Below are 24,070 nucleotides of genomic sequence, written 5' to 3' on the forward strand. Positions count from 1 at the left end.
ATGGAAACTACTGAAGCCAAGAGACAAAGATAATGGGTGTATGCTCTGCGATGCTTTCTTATATGAATTTTAAGATTAATTAATGGTTCCTTTTGGCGAAAGCACCACTATGTCATTGCTTCAGGTACAGGGAGTTGCTGTACGAAACAGAAGTTTTTCACTCACTCTTCTTCCAGCACTGCGCCACCTGAGTGCTGTTTGTGTTTCGTCTCCTATGTACAGAACACCGACTATATCTCCCGTTTCCCGTAACATACAAAGTTCTGAAAGACGCACAAGTTCAGTTTCGAGTCTCTCCAAAGAAACAATGGTTTACGAAGAGCAAGAGTTCTGGCAACGACAATCAAAACAAAAGCATTGGCAGAACGAAAGTAAGCACGACAGCGTTCTGACCTCGGATTCTCAACAAATCTACGAAAAGTTTTCATTAAAAATGACGACAACTCCAGAAAAAAAACCGGAATCTTCATTAGAAACGAAAACGGAACAGTCACTCGGTAGGTTGGTATTAACACTCATGATTTCCTAATTTTGGCAGAGATAAAAACATAGAACAGTAGGAAATAAGACCGAAAGGTATTCCGGGAAATAACATATATAATTTGATTTAAATATAGAAAATACAGCCAATCAGGAAGATACAGAAAAGCTGTCTTAATTTGTCTGCAATTCACCCCATTTCCCATTATACGCTGTGTTTTGAATCTATCCATTGGTATTTTCAAAAATATGTGATAGCTTTCTTGTGGCACAGCATGGAATATCCCACTTTGTCACTTAATTGCTTTTTCAATTCTTTTTATACACACTTGCATGTGTACACTTAAAAAAATACAAGTGATGCTTGGGATATTGCATGGTATGTCACTACAAAGCATTGTATTTAAACTGGATTATGTTTTCATTTGAGATACCTGTCGATATGAACCATATGTTAAAGGCTTACACTACACTTTAATACTTTGCAAAGCAAAACATTACTAAGGGATGATTATACTTTGTGGAACAGAACGAAATGAAAAGAACTATTTTTGAATAGAATTTATGTACATATTTTCCCTTTAAATTATTTTCTGGATAGGACAGCATATAAACATGTATGTGATTGGTTATTTATTTATTTAGAAACTTCCATTAGCCTTCAATAACAATTATCAAAGTGCCCCTAATGCCTGATTACAGACCAATTTAGAACAAATCCTCACATTGTCATAAACGCATTTTTCAAAGAATGAATCGAGTGAATCCAACTTGGAAGAATGCGCAAAGTCTCACTTTTGGAACGTATCACCCCAATGATGTAATCGCACCAGTCCCCCTTATGTGCGATCCTTATATGAAAAGTTGCGTTTTCAAAACTCATTCAAAATCAGGAATGCATCCAATTTTGAAAAAAATTTGGATTTTCACATTTTCATGAATATATTTCCAACTTAGTAGTACCCGGAGTGAACCCACCACCTATTTATAACTCATATATTGTGTACTTATGCCCCTTTCAAAACGCAGTTTTCTAAAACGACTTTCTATTAAGTGAAATGCATTCTACTTTTCAACTTGTTTTCACTCATCCACTCACTCACTCACTAAGATGTTAGCAGATCGATAATTACAGTCAAAACGGCTAAAGCTTGGTACTATCGTCGTGTACAGGTTAACGAAGTATGCCATAGGTTTCCAAACACACGAGTGGGACTTAGGAATTTTGGTTCTTTTCACTTAGAAAAAAGAGCGAAGACACCAAGAATCGAACTTGGCACCTTTGGCGGCAAAGAACTATGCCAAACCCAATCCCAACCCTAAACCTAAACCTAACCACTAGACCATGATATGAATTTGCTTGGGTGGGCTTATTTTTAGTTAAATTTAAAAGATGTATCATCAGTATGTGCACATAAATATTTATTATAGCTTAATTTATGCTATCGTAAGGTACGACTACTAGCTGACTACTCGAAATGTGAATAGTTGAATAGAATTCCCCTGACAATTCCCGTACACGACGATATAATCTCAAGCTTTTAATTACCCCCTAGGCTCCATTAATAGTTTCATTATTTGTGTATTGAAGCTTTTTATTCTTTTTGAAAATACAAAGACTCAGGATTCAAAATAACAAGACCCTGTGGGCAGGCTAGACTGGGATACCTGGAAGGGGAGGAGTGGAGGGGCTGGTTTCAGCATCCATGTAGTACTTAGTTTAGGTGAGCTTCAGTTGATAAAGTAGGCATTGCATAAATCACTGCTGATTGTTTCTTGAAGCAAATTACACAGTTGTTTACCGCGATGACGGTCTTGTGTCTCAGCGATCAACTCGTAACAAGATCAGTTCGCAACAAGTCTGACTGCTAAAGTGCTAAGAAATGAATTTATTACAGCTCTAATAACTGTTTATTTACACGGTTGAATTGGGGTTTTTTGTATGCAAATTTGTTCAGAAAAGTTTTTAAACTGGTATTTCTTCAGTTCTGTCTATTTCTTTGAATAATACGCTCTTTTGCAAAGGTTAGGGAACACCCCGGGGGGGGGGGGGTACTCCCCTATATTTGCTATAGGGATATCTGCCGCCCTATAGGGTATGGTTTTTCGGCTTTTGGGTCTGGGGTAGGGTATCATTTTTTCATATTTTGTCTGGGATAGGGTATCAATTTAGTATGGGATAGGGTTAACGATTTGGTCATTTTTGTCTGGCGTATAGGCTACGCTTTCTGCCGGCACAAAAACAAGAAAAACGTTAGTAAATATTGATTGCAATCTGTTGAAAAACTGTCTTTTCCGTCCTTTAGTCTGGGATAGGGTGTACAATTCTTAGTTTTAGTCTGGGGTAGGGTATGTAAAATCAAATTTTTAGGTCTATGATAGGGTCAGGGTTTTGAGGTCCTAGCGGCACACCCCTACCCAAGTTGGGGTGGTAGTACCCCCCCCCCCCCCCCCGGGGAACACATAATTACTTGTTGGTGTCTTCTTTTTTCGCATTGATTATACACTAAACTCTCTGACAAGTAAATAGTGTAAGATTTCGACCATAAGTTTTGTAACTAAAACACGTGTATGCCATGCGGCAGTTTGATTTGTTATGTGAGTTGTAAATAATTTATACTGAATCAAATTTCGTTGAATTTAGTCCAGATGAAAATTTGGTTATAAAAAAAATTGGTTATAAACAGGACCAAAAGTATTAAGCTTACACCATCTCATACAGTTTTTGTTTGTTGACCAATAAACATCATAGAATTGGTGACTTGGTTTTTGTTTGGTACCTTTTGTTTGATTTATCCTATTTTATACTATTTAATTGTCATGCATATATTTCACTTTGCTTTCTAGACATTTCATTGTTTTGTTTTTCAATAAACTTTTGCTGATTAGCTCAATTTATCAATTTTTACGTTTAATTTTTACCTTTTGTCCCTTGATGCTCAACAGTACATAGTCTCTCTTGCAGCCGTTAAAAACCCTAAAATTATGTAGTCAACTGTTAGTTTATTGCTATCCATAGCCCCATTCAGTCCAGTCTCATAGGCTATCTAATTATTTGTTTTTTTAAATTGATTGACAGTATTTAAAACTCGAGTTAAGTAGTGAGTTAAATAGTTTCAGATCAGAATATGTGGACCACGTAGCACTTATGAAATACATGAAGATATAGAAATATAGATAAAGCTATTGTGCTTGGGAACAAGGTTATTCCGGGCAAAAACCCTTGAAATTAAACTCGGAAAAATTAATTTCAGACCTCGCTAGTTTCAGATCACATCTTTGTAGTTTGAAATACTGACCTTTATCATAATTCATTGTGTTTTCCACTAGTTTTTGCTTCCCTACAAAGAAGCCAATATTACTCAGTAGGTTCAGTAACTTTGCTAATAGAATATACTCTTTATTCAGTGAAAAACTTTAATTTTTTGCTTGAAAAAAGAGGCCTGACACTACTTCATGTAAGACTAAATAAAATGGCACTATATAATTCTGTAATAAAGTTACAATTTTAATTTAGTTTTTTGGGGGGTTAGGGTTAGGGTTTGGATTAGGGTTTCAGGACATAATCAATAATCAATAATCCAATTATTAAGTGCCATTTCATGTAGTCTTACATAAAGTAATCACTGAAAAAAGCTTGCCATCCTGCAATTGCAAGGCAATAACTTGACCCAATCAATTGGGTGCTTTACAAATTGGATGCAGTTTATTTCATATATTCAAAGATTTAATTCTTTTCATTTTTATTAGAGTTTAGTTCCAGTCACAGTAGCAATGGAGATGTGCAAGCCTCAAGCTCTTCTGAAAGCAAAAATCTTTCCAAAACCGTGAAGAACAAAATATCTCTTTCAAAAGCTAGTAAATCTACCAATAAAAGCAGAAAACTCTCAAGAAAATCTTGCAAGAGAAGAAATAGTGCCAAGTCGTCAAGAAAAGTACCAAGTGTATTTGAAAGATTAACAAACAGTACTTTCAAAAGTGATTACCATAGTGATAGAGGTTGGTATCTTATTTGCCTGTATGTTAGCCTGTGTGTATATCATAATTTATGTTACATTCCACAATTTGTTTCAAAACTTGCTGCAGTTGTTGCTACCTTCAGTCTTCTGGTAAAGTTTCAGCTCAATTTATGGCTGTTTAGTGTTTTTTTTTTTTAATCTGCAGGCAGCCCAAACATTAGGTTTCAGTGTATGCTTCATAAGGGAAAGTATGGGAGGTATGATTAAGATTTGAGGTACAAGCAATGACTTCCTCAAGTTTTAAGCAAATTGTGTAGTACAACATTTCATTATCATTATTTTCACACACTTACACACACTTACGCACACACTTACACACCCTTACACACCCTTACACACACTTACACACACTTACACACACTTACACACACTTACACACACTTACACACACTTACACCCACCTACACCCACCTACACACACTTAATTACACACACACTTTTAAACACTTACCCACATTTCCACACACTTACACACACTTTCACGCACTTACTAACACACACTAATACACACACTTACACACACACTTACACACACTTACACACACTTACACACACTTACACACACTTACACACACTTACACACACTTACACACACTTACACACACTTACACACACTTACACACACTTACACACACTTACACACACTTACACACACTTACACACACTTACACACACTTACACACACTTACACACACTTACACACACTTACACACACTTACACACACTTACACACACTTACACACACTTACACACACTTACACACACTTACACACACTTACACACACTTACACACACACTTACACACACTTACACACACGTACACGCTCACGTACACGCACACTTTTATACACTTTTCCACATTTCCACACACCTACACACACACTTTCACGCACTTACACACACACTTACACACACATTAGCACACACTTAAACACACTTGTACACACTTACACATTTTTACACACATTTACACATTTTTACACACACTTACACACACATACAAACACATTTACACACACTTACACACACACATTTACAAACACACTTACACACAATTTCACACACTTACACACACTTACACAAACTTACACACATTACACACACTTACACACATTTACACACACCCTTAAATACACTACACACACTTACACACACTTGCACACACTAACACACTAACACACACTGACACACACTTTCACACACTTTCACACATTTACACACACTTACACACACACTTACACACAGTTACACACATTTACACACACACACATTTATACACGCTTACATGCACACATTTACACAAACTTTCACAGGGAGCCCGACTTAGTGATGCTAAATCGGTAAAACGATCACGTTTCATATTTTGATGACATTACATAATAATCGTAACTCAATACACCCATATACAAACGGTCCTAACGTAATAGAACACCAGTTTTTGTAACGCGTAACTTAATACCGTAATCAATTCAAATTCAAATACGTAACGGCTAAGTGTAACGCACGCGTTAAAAAGAGAGAAAGGAGAGAAGTCTGAAATATGAAACGTGATCGTTTTACCGATTTAGCATCACTAAGCCGGGCTCCCTGTGACACTTACACACACTTACACACACACTTACACACACTTACACACACTTACACACACTTACACACGCGTACACACACACTTACACACACACTTTTATACACTTTTCCACATTTCCACACACCTACACACACACTTTCACGCACTTACACACACACTTACACACACTTACACACACATTAACACACACTTTCACACACTTGTACACACTTACGCACACTTACACATTTTTACACACACTTACACATTTTTACACACACTTACACACTTACACACACATGCAAACACATTTACACACTTGTACACACTTACACACTTACACATTTTTACACACGCTTACACATTTTTACGCACACTTACACACACATACAAACACATTTACACACACTTCACACACACACACTTAGAAACACACTTACACACAATTTCACACACTTACACACACTTACATAAACTTACACACATTACACACACTTACACACACTTACACACACACTTACATACAGTTACACACATTTACACACACTTACATACACACATTTCCACACACTTGCACACACACACATTTACACACACTTACATACACACTTACACACATTTACACAAACTTTCACTCCTTTACACACACTTACATACACACTTACACACATTTACACAAACTTTCACTCCTTTACACACACTTTTACACACTTACAAAGGTTTACACACACCTACACACACTTTCACACACTTACTCACATACTTACACACACTTACACACACACTTACATACACTTTCACACACTTTAACACACTTACACACACTTACCACACTTACACACACACACACTTACACACACTTACACACACTTACACACACTTAATTTCACACTGTAACATATTTACACACATATTTACATACAATTACACAAACTTACACACACATACACACACACTTACACACACACGCACACATTTACACACACTTACACACACTTTCACACGCTTACAGACACTTACACACACACTTACACACACTTTCACAATCATACACATACTTACACACACTTACACACACTTTCACACACTTAACCACACTTACACACACTTACACACACACTTACTCACACTTTCACACACTTACACACCCACTTTAACATATTTACACACACATTTACATACACTTACACGCACTTACACATATATACACACACACTTTTACACACACTATTTCACACTTACACACATTTATACACACTTAATTTCACACTGTAACATATTTACACACATATTTACATACAATTACACAAACTTACACACACTTACACACACTTACACACACACGCACACATTTACACACACTTACACACACTTTCACACGCTTACAGACACTTACACACACACTTACACACACTTTCACAATCATACACATACTTACACACACTTACACACACTTTCACACACTTACACACACTTACACACACTTACACACACACTTACTCACACTTTCACACACTTACACACCCACTTTAACATATTTACACACACATTTACATACACTTACACGCACTTACACATATATACACACACACTTTTACACACACTGTTTCACACTTACACACATTTACACACACTTACGCAGTTTCAAGCACTTACACAGTTTCACACACTTACACAAACTTACACACATTACACACACTTACACACACTTACACACACACTTAAATACACTACACACACTACACACACTGCACACACTTGCACACACTAACACACACTGACACACACTTTCACACACTTTCACACACTTTCACACATTTACACACACTTACACACACACACATTTATACACGCTTACATGCACACATTTACACAAACTTTCACAGGGAGCCCGACTTAGTGATGCTAAATCGGTAAAACGATCACGTTTCATATTTTGATGACATTACATAATAATCGTAACTCAATACACCCATAAACAAACGGTCCTAACGTAATAGAACACCAGTTTTTGTAACGCGTAACTTAATACCGTAATCAATTCAAATTCAAATACGTAACGGCTAAGTGTAACGCACGCGTTAAAAAGAGAGAAAGGAGAGAAGTCTGAAATATGAAACGTGATCGTTTTACCGATTTAGCATCACTAAGCCGGGCTCCCTGTGACACTTACACACACTTACACACACACTTACACACACTTACACACACTTACACACACTTACACACGCGTACACACACACTTACACACACACTTTTATACACTTTTCCACATTTCCACACACCTACACACACACTTTCACGCACTTACACACACACTTACACACACTTACACACACATTAACACACACTTTCACACACTTGTACACACTTACGCACACTTACACATTTTTACACACACTTACACATTTTTACACACACTTACACACTTACACACACATGCAAACACATTTACACACTTGTACACACACACACTTACACATTTTTACACACGCTTACACATTTTTACGCACACTTACACACACATACAAACACATTTATACACACTTACACACACACACACTTAGAAACACACTTACACACAATTTCACACACTTACACACACTTACATAAACTTACACACATTACACACACCTACACACAATCTTACACACACTTTCACACATTTACATACACTTACACACACTTACACACATATACACACACACACTTTCAGATACTTACACACACTTACACACATACACAGACACACACACTTACACACACCTACACACACTTTCCTACATACGTACACATAATTTCACACATTTACATACACTTACACACACATCTACACACACACTTACACACACCTTCACACATTTACATACACTTTCACACAGTTAAACACATATACACATACACACTTACACACACTTTCACACACTTACACACACTTACACACACACACACACACACTTCACACACTTACACACATACGTAGACACAATTTCACACATTTACATACATTTTCACACACATATACGCACTTACACACACACTTACATACACTTACACACATACGTACACACAATTTCACACATTTACACACACTTTTACGCATTAACATACACTTACACACACTTACACACACATACGTACACAATTTCACACATTTACATACACCCTTACACACACTTTCACACACTTCACTTACACACACTTACACACACTTACACACACTTACACACACTTACACACACTTACACACACTTACACACACTTACACACACTTACACACACTTACACACATATATAGACACAATTTCACACATTTACATGCATTTTCACACACATATGCACTCTTACACACACACTTACATACACTTTCACACATTTACATACGCTTACACACACTTTCACGCTTGTACACACACTTACATACACTTACACACACACTACCATACACTTTCACACTCTTACAGACACTTACAGACACTTACAGACACAACACACACTTACACACACTTACACACACACACACTTACACATACTTACACATACTTACACATACTTACACACACTTACACACGTTCGCACACTTTTACACACACTTACACACACTTACACACACACTTTTACACACTAACATACACTTACACACAATTACACAAACTTACACACATACGTACACACAATTTTACGCATTTACATACACTTACACACACATATACACACACACTTACACACACACTTACACACATTTACATACACTTACAAACATTTACACACATACACACTTTCACACACTTACACACATACTTACACACACTTTTACATACTTACACACACATTTTCATACACTTACACACATTTACACAAACATCTACACACAATTACACGAATACTTTTACACACTTATACACGTTTCCACACACACTCACACACACACGTTCACGCTTGTACACACACTTACACACTCTTACACACACATTAACACACACTTACACACATTAGGAAACTTTTTCACACACTTACACACACTTTTACACTTTTACAGACACTTACATACACTTACACACTCTTACACACACATTAACACACACTTACACATACACTTACACACACATTAGCAAACCCTTTCACACACTTACACACACTTTTACAATCTAACATACACTTACACACACTTTACACACACTTACACACACTTACACACACACTTACACACACTTACACACACACACACTTACACATACTTACACACATTTACATACGCTTACACACAGTTAAACACATATACACACACACACACTTACAAACACATTTTCCCACACTTACGCACACTTACACACACACACACTTCACACACTTACACACATATATAGACACAATTTCACACATTTACATGCATTTTCACACACATATGCACTCTTACACACACACTTACATACACTTTCACACATTTACATACGCTTACACACACTTTCACGCTTGTACACACACTTACACACACTTACACACACACTACCATACACTTTCACACTCTTACAGACACTTACAGACACTTACAGACACAACACACACTTACACACACTTACACACACTTACACGCGCACACACACTTACACATACTTACACATACTTACACACACTTACACACACTTACACACGTTCGCACACTTTCACACTTTTACACACACTTACACACACTTACACCACTTACACACACACTTTTACACACTAACATACACTTACACACAATTACACAGACTTACACACATACGTACACACAATTTTACACATTTACATACACTTACACACACATATACACCCACACTTACAAAGACACTTACACACACTTTCACACATTTACATACACTTACACACAGTTAAACACATATACAAACACACACACTTACAAACACATTTTCTTACACTTACGCACACTTACACACACACACTTCACACACTTACACACATATATAGACACAATTTCACACATTTACATGCATTTTCACACACATATACACACTTACACACACACTTACATACACTTTCACACATTTACATACGCTTACACACACTTTCACGCTTGTACACACACTTACATACACTTACACATACACTACCATACACTTTCACACTCTTACAGACACTTACAGACACAACTCACACTACACACTTACACACACTTACACACACACTTACACATACTTACACACACTTACACACACTTACACACGTTCGCACACTTTCACACTTTTACACACACTTACACACACTTACACACACACTTTTACACACTAACATACACTTACACACAATTACACGGACTTACACACATACGTACACACAATTTTACGCATTTACATACACTTACACACACATATACACACACACTTACACACACACTTACACACATTTACATACACTTACAAACATTTACACACATACACACTTTCATACACTTACACACATACTTACACACACTTTCACATACTTACACACACATTTTCATACACTTACACACATTTACACAAACATCTACACACAATTACACGAATACTTTTACACACTTATACACATTTCCACACACTCACGCACACACTTTCACGCTTGTACACACACTTACACACTCTTACACACACATTAACACACACTTACACACATTAGGAAACTTTTTCACACACTTACACACACTTTTACACTTTTACAGACACTTACATACACTTACACACTCTTACACACACATTAACACACACTTACACATACACTTACACACACATTAGCAAACCCTTTCACACACTTACACACACTTTTACAATCTAACATACACTTACACACACTCTTACACACACTTTCACACACTTACACACACTTACACACACACTTACACACACTTACACACACACACACTTACACACACACTTACACACACTTACACACACTTACACACACTTACACACACTTACACACACTTACACACACTTACACACACTTACACACACTTACACACACTTACACACACTTACACACACTTACACACACTTACACACACTTACACACATTTACACACACTTACACACACTTACACACACTTACACACACTTACACACACTTACACACACTTACACACACTTACACACACTTACACACACTTACACACACTTTCACAATCTTACACACATTTACACACACATTAGCTAACCCTTTCACACACTTACACACACTTTTACAATCTAACATACACTTACACACACTCTTACACACACTTTCACACACACTTACTCACACTTTCACACACTTACACACCCACTTACACACGTTCGCACACTTTCACACTTTTACACACACTTACACACACACTTTTACACACTAACATACAATTACACACAATTACACAGACTTACACACATACGTACACACAATTTTACACATTTACATACACTTACACACACATATACACACACACTTACACACACACTTACACACATTTACATACACTTACAAACATTTACACACATACACACTTTAGGAAACTTTTTCACACACTTACACACACTTTTACACTTTTACAGACACTTACATACACTTACACACTCTTACACACACATTAACACACACTTACACATACACTTACACACACATTAGCAAACCCTTTCACACACTTACACACACTTTTACAATCTAACATACACTTACACACCCTTACACACACTTTCACACACTTTCACACACTTACACACACCTACACATACACTTACACACACTTTCGCACACTTACACACAATTACACACACTTACACACCCTTTCACACACCCTTACACACACTTTCACACACATACACATTTAAACACACTTACACACACACTTACACACACTTACACAGACTTACACACATACGTACACACAATTTTACACATTTACATACACTTACTCTCACACATACACACACGCTTATACACACACTTACACACATTTTAGCAAACCCCGTCACACACTTACACACACTTACACATTCTTACAGACACTTACACAGACTTACACAGACTTACACACATACGTACACACAATTTTACACATTTACATACACTTACTCTCACACATACACACTCGCTTACACACACACTTACACACATTTACATACACTTACAAACATTTACACACACTAACACACACTTACATACACACTTTTACACACTAACATACACTTACACACACTAACACATACTTTCACACATTTACACACACTTACACACACACTTTTACACACTAACATACACTTAAATACACTTACACACACTTACATACATATGTACACACAATGTCACACATTTACATACACTTACACACACATATACACACACACTTACACACACACTTACACACACTTTCACACATTTACATACACTTACACACACTTACACACATATACACACACACTTTCATACACTTACACACACTTACACACACACTTACACACACGTTCAAATACTTACAAATACTTACACACACCTACACACATTTTCGTACACTTACACACACTTACACAAACATATACACACAATTACACAAGCACTTTTACACACTTATACACATTTCCACTCAGTTACACACACCCTTTCACGAAGTTACACACACTTACACACACTTTCACGTTTGTACACACACTTACACACACTTACACACATTAGAAAAACCTTTCACACACTTACACACACTTTCACACTCTTACAGACACTTACGTACACTTACACACACTTTCATACACTTACACACAATTACCTACACTTACACACACATTAGCAAACCCTTTCACACACTTACACACACTTACACACAATTACACAAACACTTTTACACACTTATACACATTTCCACACACTTTTACATACTTACACACACATTTTCACACACTTTCACATACTTACACACACATTTTCATACACTTACACACATTTACACAAACATCTACACACAATTACACGAATACTTTTACACACTTATACACATTTCCACACACTTACACACACACTTTCACGCTTGTACACACACTTACACACTCTTACACACACATTAACACACACTTACACACATTAGGAAACTTTTTCACACACTTACACACACTTTTACACTTTTACAGACACTTACATACACTTACACACACTTACACACACATTTACACTCTTACAGACACTTACGTATACTTACACACACACTAACACACACTTTTACATACTTACACACACATTTTCATACATTTTTTGAATTTATGAAATATTCTTACTGGTGGGGAAAAAAATCTTAAAATGGGCTAAATTCAAAAAATAACCATGCAGAGCGAAAGAAGTGCTATTTCTCAATGATCGGGTAAAATTTCGAGGCCTTATTTCACGTTTCAATGATTTTATTGAAATTTTTGATGAATCTCCATACATTTCCTTATAGCAGGACACCACAGAAACCAAGCTTGGGCTACCTGTGAATAAACGATCAGGAGTGTTTTATCGGGTTTAAAACCATGAGGCATAGACAAGTGGTTTTAGACCCGATAAAACACGATCTGCGAGTTTATTAAACGGCTTCAAAAACTTCAAGTATAATTCACAAACCTTTCATTTGAAGTAGAGCAACCATATACCTCGCGAACATTGGCTTTTACTTTGATAGTTGTTTTTACCGCAATTTCATGTGCAGTGAGGTTTGTACGTCACTGCCATGCACAGTAAGTACAAATTTTTTAAGGCTCCCACAAGTTGAAGACAACATGCTGAACTCAAGACAGGGGCACTAGTCGACGATAATTTATGGGTCGTCGATGATCGTACGTGAGACTGACCTTGATGAGGCTCTATAAGTCTTCATCTAAACTTGGATGCACCTTTATTCTGATAAGGTTGTCCACATTAGTATTCTTTATATAAAGAATACTAATAAGGATGAGTCTTTATATAAAGCTTCATCCTCATTAGTATTCTTTATAATTATAAAGAATACTAATGAAGAGGACTTTATCGGGTATATGAAGGTCTATGCACGTGACGTGTATGAATTATTCATGAATTTTTAAAGTTGTTTCCATAAATGGGAAAATTGGAACAATGGTAAAAACCATCATGTCATAGAAAACCAGGCATAGTTTTTTATAATTATTTCAGGCTGTTATATTGCAAGCTTATCCAATTCTGATCGTGAAACTAAATTTTAATGTATTTTGTCTCTAAAGACTACTTACAGTACACATGACTTTATTCAAGTTTTTATTCAAATTTCTGAAATGTGAGCCATGCATTTTTACATTCAGATTGATCTTGTATTATTCGACTTCTTTAAAGACTGTGTTCATTATATATATCGCGGGGGGGGGGGGGGGGGGGGGGCAGAGGAAATTTGGGGGGTCATAAAATTTTTCAGGTGTTCAAGGGGGGATGTTAAATTATTTTTGTAATGGTAGGGGGGATGCTATTTTTTCTGTCAACATCAAACAACTATTAACTAACATATAAAAGTCAACAAGAAGTAATTTAATGAACAGGATAATTGTACACCACTATTAAGTAACATTGTAATCTTGATCATCATCATCATCTTAAATTTTATCACTATTGTCATCATCATTATCATGTAAAGGAAACACGTTATAGCTATAACTTCGCCCCGAAATTATTATAAAAATATTCAACATCTGTAAACTATGTTCCTCCCTTCTTGTTAGAGTCCTGTATGCGCGTTTCCTTTACATGGCCTACTTCCTATATGTAGATAAGGATAGTATTTAAACAAAGGACTTTAAACTTTTATTGTAAAAACTTCCTGAAGAAGTGTACAGAGTTAGACGAAACGTGTAGGAGATATAAAATAAAAAGTTTTACAACCTAGTATCCTAAGTGCTGCTCACTGGTTCCTTTCAAAAAGGTTTCAAAAAGATTTCAAAAATTTTCAAAAAAATAGTCTATAGCAAGCTCTTGTTATATTACCAGTCACCGCAATGGCTTGCATAGGAATGTGTAGGTATCAGGACAAAGAAGTGTTTGTATTTAGGTATATGGGGGGGGGGGGGGTACAATTGTTTCCCTGCTAAGGGGGGGGGGGGCAAAATTTTTTTTGACATTAAGTGGGGGGGATCTTGAAATTTTGGAGTATTTTTGAAATTTCCTCTGCCCCCACCCCCCTGCGGTATACATAATGAACGCAGCCTAAGTTCACTAATAATAATGAGAATTTTCTTTAGAAAATGACCATCGATTTACAAATATCAGTAAACAAAAGATGTTAAAGAGTCAAGCAATTTATGAAAGAAGTTTTGAGAGCCTGCCTATCATAATATCCTTTTAAATAGAAATAGAATTTTAAAAAATTAGCAATTTTCCTAGCCGAAGTAAGCAAAATGCAACTCGATCTCCTAATACTAGGACATAATAATATTGCGTATATGCAAGAATCCAAAGTGGGCAGTTCAATTTTAACAGACTGCTGGAAATTGTACTTTGATATGAAATTTTTCATTTGTTCAGCTTGAAAAATTGACACTACAGTGTAAACGTTAAAGCTTCACTTAAAACAATTACAGACAAGCTAATATTTGTAGATTGATAAGGCTTCTCTCAGAATTACTTAACTATTTAATTATAGTTTCCTTTGTTAACCGATATTTGTATATTGATTGTCATTTAATTCTAAAAAAAAACTAATCTCTTTTACATTAAGTGAGCTAGAAGTTTTAAAATACACCCAGATAATAAACATCAATGAATGCATCAAAATGCATGTGTTTCAAAAATCATATTTATCATTTTACAGCACTTCAACATCACATGCACAAAATTTTGCAAAATGAGGTTTTGGTGAACATTATATGGAATGTTCCAAAAACAGCTTAGCGTCCCCAAAAACCAGTTTGTTGTGACAGCAAATTGTACAAATTTCACATGCGTGATTTGGAAGTGCTGTTGTTCTCTTTAATAACAAAAGCAGTCTGCTCAAATACACCTACATATTTAAAAAAATGAATCGAAAACTTGATAGTAAGGGATTAAAGACAGTGCAATTGTTACGTCTTTGATTTAAATAATAACTGATTTTCTGATAACTGATAAGGGGATTTTCATTATGACTTATAATAGGAAACCTTTTACCAGTAGAGACCTGATCAGCTAATTGATGGAAAATATCTTATTTTTGTTTTATTTCCTACAGAAAAGTCAAAAATCCCTTCAAGTACAACAAATGATGTCACAATGTTTCATAACGATGAAGCCTGTGGAACTCTATTAGAGATAAGGCAAATTCAAGCCACATACAGTCCAAAAAGAAGTACCAAACCAAAGACATTTCTATTACTTCCAAAGGTACCCAGATTTACTAAATTTGGAAATAATTTGACAAGGACTACATTTAAAAAAGAAGCGGTAAATACAAAATCACACAGCTACAACAGCCAAGCTTCACCAAGAGGACAGAAACCATTAAAAATGAATCCTAGAAGGGAAGAAAATATTGTAAGCTATAAGAAGATATATTTATCAGAAATGCAGTCCAAGGCAATAGGTGGTGTACCAAGTGCACCCCCAGGGACTCCATCATCAGGTATATATGACTACAACCTAATTAAAATAGGCAGCACACAATATATGATAAATTTATCTCTTTCATGTGACCCTGAACATGGAAGTCTGGAACAAAAAACCTTACCCAGATTCTAAGGAGGAAAATACTGCCAGATAAAGTCCACACAATAAAGTGAAAATTATGTACGAAAAACACATAACAAAATTAATAATAAAAATTATAACAATAACTATATGAAACAACAACAGCAACAATAATAATAATCACCTTTATTTTATAGAGGGTAACACATGGAAGTTTCCAACTTAGCACTGATAAACTTGTGGTCCTCTATGTTTAACATCTCCAAGTGAGGCAATAACATGTACCATCATTTTACGTAGTCATCCGAGCGTTGAGGAAGGTCTAACCATAATTGCAGATATTCTAGATCAAAGCTTAAGGCAGCACCTTCTACTCAGATATTTTGCACACTAAACCAACTAAAAAATGCACAACATCTTCATCTTAGTCAGAAAATTACGATTAAGCATATAAAGTAGATAAATTGCAGGACAAGAGCACAAGCCAAACATTCTCGTCCAATAATTGTATAATATGACTTAACCAAATACTTTGGGAATCCCTTGAAAATATTAAAATTTCTTCCTCAGATCAACTGAAGAAAATAGAATATGTCCCATCTCTAATGGACATTAAGGTAGGACTAAAGATTAGTTAATGTATTATTCTTCTGAAGTGCAGCCAATGATACAACCAATGAATCTTTGTACATTATTAGTACTAACGATAGTAGTCACCAGTGCGTAGAAATACTAAATAAATAACTCTGGTTCCAGACCTCAACCTCATTAAAAAGTTCCAGATGCAAATTAACACATGCATACCAAACTTTTTGCACTGATGTAAACAAAATATTGTATGGGTTTAAGGCAGATTTCTAAATATCCAAATGGGAAAAAAATAAAGGGTCTTGATTTTTATAAGGGAGGACCTTTATCGATAGTACCATGTACTTGCTCGAATCTGAGCACAATGAATGACAAATCTGCAAGTATTATCATAAGTATACCATGTACTTGCTCGAATTTGAGCACAATGAATAACACAGCTACTAGTATTATCGTTAGTACCATGTAATTGCTAGAATCTGAGCACAATGAGTGACACAGCTACAAGTATTATCATAAGTACCATGTACTTGCTCGAATCTGAGCACAATGAGTGACACAGCTACAAGTATTATCATAAGTACCATGTACTTGCTCGAATCTGAGCACAATGAGTGACACAGCTACAAGTATTATCATAAGTACCATGTACTTGCTCGAATCTGAGTACAATGAGTGACACAGCTACAAGTATTATCGTAAGTACCATGTACTTGCTCGAATCTGAGCACAATGAGTGACACAGCTACAAGTATTATCGTAAGTACCATGTACTTGCTCGAATCTGAGCACAATGAGTGACACAGCTACAAGTATTATCATAAGTACCATGTACTTGCTCGAATCTGAGCACAGTGAATGACACAGCTACAAGACGAGTATTATCGTTAGTACCATGTACTTGCTCAAATCTGAGCACGAGTGACACAGCTACAAGTATTATCGTTAGTACTAGCAGAACTGAATGCAGATATGCAAATTAAACCCTGATATTTACTGACCTGGGCCTGGTTGTACGAAGGGTGGATATTGCTATCAGACTGATAAATCCTTAAATGCAGTTGATAAAATGATGCTGTTATCCAATAAATTTATAATAATAATAATAATAATAATAATATTTATTTATAAAGCGCAAATACAAATCTGTTCTAAGCGCTAGTAAACAAACGACAAAGACAACGACAAAATAAAATTATTTACAAAGAATATGCTAATTTGAAGAGATAAGTTTTAAGTTCAGTTTTGAATGAGGCAAGACTTGATGCATTTCGGAGAGATATTGGAAGTGAGTTCCAGAGTTCAGGAGCAGCCACAGAGAAGGAGCGATGACCATAAGATTTAAGATTATAAGAATGTGCTGATAGAAGAACTTGTGATGCAGAACGAAGATTACGGTTCGGTTTATACACTGAAATGAGTTCCCGGATATAGATAGGAGATTGGCCATGAAGAGCTTTAAAAGTAAGTAATAGGATTTTATATTTGATTCTAGATTCAATTGGTAGCCAATGCAGATTAACGAGGATAGGTGTAATGTGGTCATGTTTATGGGAAAGAGTGATTATTCTGGCAGCAGCATTCTGTACAGATTGTAGTTTATCTAAGAGTTTGTTTGGTAAGCCAAAGAGCAGAGAGTTACAGTTGTCGAGTTTGGAGGATATGAACGCGTGGACGAGAGTTTCAGTTGTTTTCAAAGAGATGTATTTTCTTATTTTAGCAATGTTTCTGAGATGATAAAAAGAAGACTTGCAAATATTATTCACATGACGAACCAAAGTAAGATGCGTATCAAATATGACACCAATGTTCCGAGCATGCATTGAGGGCATTATCACATCAGAACCAAATTGAAGAGAAGGAAGAGTTAACTGTGGGCATATATTATATGTAGATTTATCTGTTGGATAGTGTATCCACCCTTACCAGGCCCTGCCAGTAAATCAGGAGCTACAGGAGAAAATAGCTAGCACCCCCCCCCCTCCCCACCCAAACAAAAAACTCCCTTAAAGAGTACTACAAGGACCAAGGCCATTTTTTTTTTGTTTTAAAAGGACAGTAAAATTCTTAAATATTTTAGCTAATTTGTTGAGCTTTTGAAAGATGGTAATGGTATTTAAGGGGAGTTGGAACCATGAATTAACTCATTATTAATCATATTAATAAATTGTTTTTATTCTAATTTTTAACAGAGTCAAAGAGCTATCAAATTAAAACTTGAAAAAATAGGTATGGCAAACAATAATTTAAGGACTCTTAAAGCACACCACAGCATAGCACTTGTCATTTCTTAAACTGATGTGAGAATGGTTGGTCGATAGATGGTAGTTTGTCTGCCATTTGATGGCCATTCAAATGGTCAGTTGAATATTAGTCAGCTGTTTAATGGTCATTTGACAGCACGCTAATAATCAGCCGTCATCACACAGGAATGACAATGAGATATCAGTCAGTTAATGGCTGTCTGATGACCATCTGTTGGCTGTTTTCTGGGCGTAAAAAGTCAAGTATTTTAGCAAGTACTGTACTAACAATACTATACCTAATGGCCGACTGTCAGTTGACAAATGACTGGTTAACCACATTACATCCTCCAACTGTCAGATGATTAGCTGCCATTTGTCCACCCAATGTCTGCCATATGCATTAGCTAGTATAAATTGTTTAGAAACTGTTGGCTGTTTGACAGCAGAGTAACAGTGGGATGTCAGCCAAAAGTCGTTTGACAGGGCATCTGATGTGCTGTTCTTGCATATATATTATTTACTTATTTAATTACCAGCCTACTTACTTACTTTTAAACATTAACTAACAATTTCGATTGTTAGTCTATGATTTTAATAGTCTGTTTTTATATTTTTAAACCCTCATTAGTACATAAATTAAGGAAAGAAGAGCAACATACTAAGGAAAATTCAATTAAACAAGACCAGAAAAAGCTCAAGGAATCGTTAATAGAATTGAAGCAAAGGCAAAGATTAGAGGTGAGTTATATAAAGTGAATTCAGTCTCACTGGAAAACTTGAACACAATTAATATTATTTCTTTATTAATTTTAATTTTCTTTTTTTCACAGATCTATGCCTTGAATAGAGTCATGACAGAGCTAGAAAATGAAAATTTCAAGAAATTCATGGATAAGAAGGAAGCAGTTTCTTTAGGAGTCTGAAAAAGAAAATTAAATAAATTACATATAAAGATATTATAATAAATTGCTATTTTTACGAATTTAATTCAGTAACATAAGTTTAACCTTTTCCAATTAGGGCATAATATATGTGTATGTTTCAGTTCAATTTAGTGACTTTAACTCCCCTACTAGTTTGAGGGAGCTGGTAAGGTAATCCTAGTAGAACAAGCTAGAGGGAGGGAAGAATTGCATTTTGCAGAGACTACTTTACCTTACTTCTACTTAAGATCAGTCAGACACTCAAACTGCCGCATGGCAAACTCGTGGATCCCCCCCCCCCCCCCTGAATCCTACTTCACTCTTGAGATATTGGGTTTCCTGTGCTTATCATATGCCCCTCTGATAAGAGCGTTGCTTTATGCATCATCAACCTAGAATCATCTGACTTTTTCCCATGATGCAATATATTTACTCGGAAACTATTTAGTTTAAGAGGAAATTTGTTTCAATAATGACCAATAATGGCAAAAAGCACCAAAAACTAGACTTTCGTATGAGTTTTGATCTGAATTTTCGTCTTGAGTTAACACTCAAAACCTTTTTTACAATGTAAACAGTTAGAAACTGATGTACTATGTACTGGTGTACTATAAAATGCCTGTTTGAAGCGGTATTTTCAATTGTACAAAGATGCTTTGTTGCATTTGTGTTAGAATATTGCTTTGTCAGGCTTTTTAATAGAAAATATATGGGAAATAAGCAAGTGAAGGCCTAAACCTAATTTTCGAATATATTTTTTGCTTTGGGTTAACACTTTGATTCCACTTTCATCGGCCATCTCCACTTCCAAACATGTTAAACTTTCTAAATAACAAGATTTTACTCTTGTACGACAGCCATTTTCAAGGAAATAGTTTTTGGTGCTTGCTCACTGCTTGAATACGAAAAGAAATTTTCCATGTATTCAACTTGTCTTCATTCAAGCCTGTATAAGACTGACATATTTAATTTGTTGTTCTTGGTTTTTTTTATACTTAAATCCGAATAATTATATTGAATGCCATAAAAGTATTATTTTAAGTAAGTTCTCATTAAAAAAAATTAACTATACCTCTTTATGCTTCTTATATTCATTTATAGTATTCTTCATTAGTTCAGGAGCCTTTTTTTTATCTGATCTCTCATAATAGATTATTGTTTCTAAACTTTGCGTAGCCATGAGTTAAAAATTAAATGTCATGACACTGACAGCGAATATTAGAAGATATCTAAAAATCAACTGCCCACCATGCCACATGCCAGGTATAGAAATTTCCAATGAGATAAGTTACTGCTAGGAAATTATGTAGCTAACATCTATATGATTTTTCAAAACATATCAAAATAAGTCCTTGGTATCAATCTTACCATTTCTACATCCATTAAACCAGAAAGATACACCCCAACCATGAAGATCCTCCAAGCTTACAAATTTTTAATTGCCCCCATGCAGTCACAACACGGATATTGCCAGAAGTGACATCTATTGATTGGCACTAATTCCCATGGTCCCTTAATTTTTTTTGTTAAAATCTAAGAGGCCTATTTTGCAATAATTTTGCAATTTGGCAAAAGAGTGTGTTGAGACTGGGCGTTAAGTAAAAGGGGGTGGGAGGAAAACCGGATTTTGAGGACTATATGTAGAGAGTAAATTGCTGTATATTTATTTTTTATTTCAACTTAACAAGACCCAAAAAGGCCTTAGGTCTTGGAATGCACTATTCAGTATGCACTTTTCAGTATTCAACCTTTTTTGAAACAATCATTTTCAGTGTCTTACTGGGAAAGAAATTTTTGACTTTTAACCTAACTATGGCTATATCCTGCAACCTATTTTTACAGACTGATGGTGCTAGACTAGATGGTATATTTGTGGCATAATTTATAATTTTTTTACAAGTCATCTAAATATTAAGGCATAACTAAAACAAAATAAAAACAATACCGTTTATACTGTTTCTCGGCTGTTTGCACACAACTAGAAAATTACTTGGAGATTTTATCTTCTCGTGTTAAGAATATTTTCATACCTATATACTTGTTCGCTGCGCTCACTTTTAAGAGTATCATTTCAACACTCGAAGATATAACATCTGAAACTTGTGCCAAACACCAAACAGCATGAAATGAAGCGGTTTTAATATTTTTTGTCAACAAATGGTAGCTAGAATAGAATGACTAAGAATAGTAATACCTAAGAGAAAAGAAATTAAACTATAAAATAAGGTTTATCATGTTGTTGAGTTATTTTTCATAAAAATTCATAGTGGTAAAACAATTAATTTTGATCATGAGAAAAATTCTGATTCACATATGACGTAACGGGCTTACACAAACACCTATTAATTAAGCAGGAATAAAGATAATTTTACAACATCCTTACTTTCACTTCTTGCATGTAGGAAATAAAATTAAATTCTGATCACCTTTTATACGTCCATGGTAAATAGACGTAAATATAGCAATCTATATATCAATCTATGAAGATCCATGATTGGTCAGTGCAGTTGTTTCAGATGACTTTGCGGGCAAGTTTCATGAGTTTAAGCCAATGAGAAAAGTTGTTAGATAGCGTGTTACTATGACGTTAGGCCTCCCTGGGCCCCCCACAAA

The 24,070-nt window shown here is 35.5% G+C and overlaps 1 protein-coding gene and 1 long non-coding RNA gene across 3 annotated transcripts; one reads left to right on the top strand and one right to left on the bottom strand.

The window, feature by feature from the left end:
- The first annotated feature begins 8 nt into the window (after positions 1-8).
- LOC116303858 (uncharacterized) lies at positions 9-22,509 on the top strand. Of its 2 annotated transcripts, XM_089025422.1 has the most exons (7): positions 11-497; positions 4,231-4,479; positions 17,246-17,635; positions 18,271-18,317; positions 20,481-20,517; positions 21,163-21,272; positions 21,365-22,509. In XM_089025422.1, the coding sequence occupies exons 1-7, from the start codon at positions 83-85 to the stop codon at positions 21,455-21,457; spliced, it is 1,341 nt and encodes a 446-aa protein (XP_088881548.1). In that variant the 5' UTR covers positions 11-82; the 3' UTR covers positions 21,458-22,509. The 2 variants fall into 2 exon arrangements, 1 of the variants encoding a protein (XP_088881548.1); XR_016118943.1 differs by lacking the exon at positions 21,365-22,509 and having other exon boundaries at positions 9-497; positions 18,271-20,067; positions 21,163-21,265.
- Positions 21,316-23,904, bottom strand: LOC148904339 (uncharacterized). The gene is made up of 3 exons (XR_016118944.1): positions 23,841-23,904; positions 23,488-23,651; positions 21,316-21,453 (listed from the first exon to the last, which is right to left on the bottom strand). It is a non-coding gene; the product is annotated as an uncharacterized LOC148904339 (long non-coding RNA).
- Between the last annotated feature and the right edge of the window lie 166 nt (positions 23,905-24,070).

Source organism: Actinia tenebrosa, unplaced genomic scaffold, assembly GCF_029948245.1.
Source record: "Actinia tenebrosa isolate PJP-AT-01 unplaced genomic scaffold, QUT_ActTen_1.0 utg2038__unscaffolded, whole genome shotgun sequence".
Taxonomy (NCBI): domain Eukaryota; kingdom Metazoa; phylum Cnidaria; class Anthozoa; order Actiniaria; family Actiniidae; genus Actinia; species Actinia tenebrosa.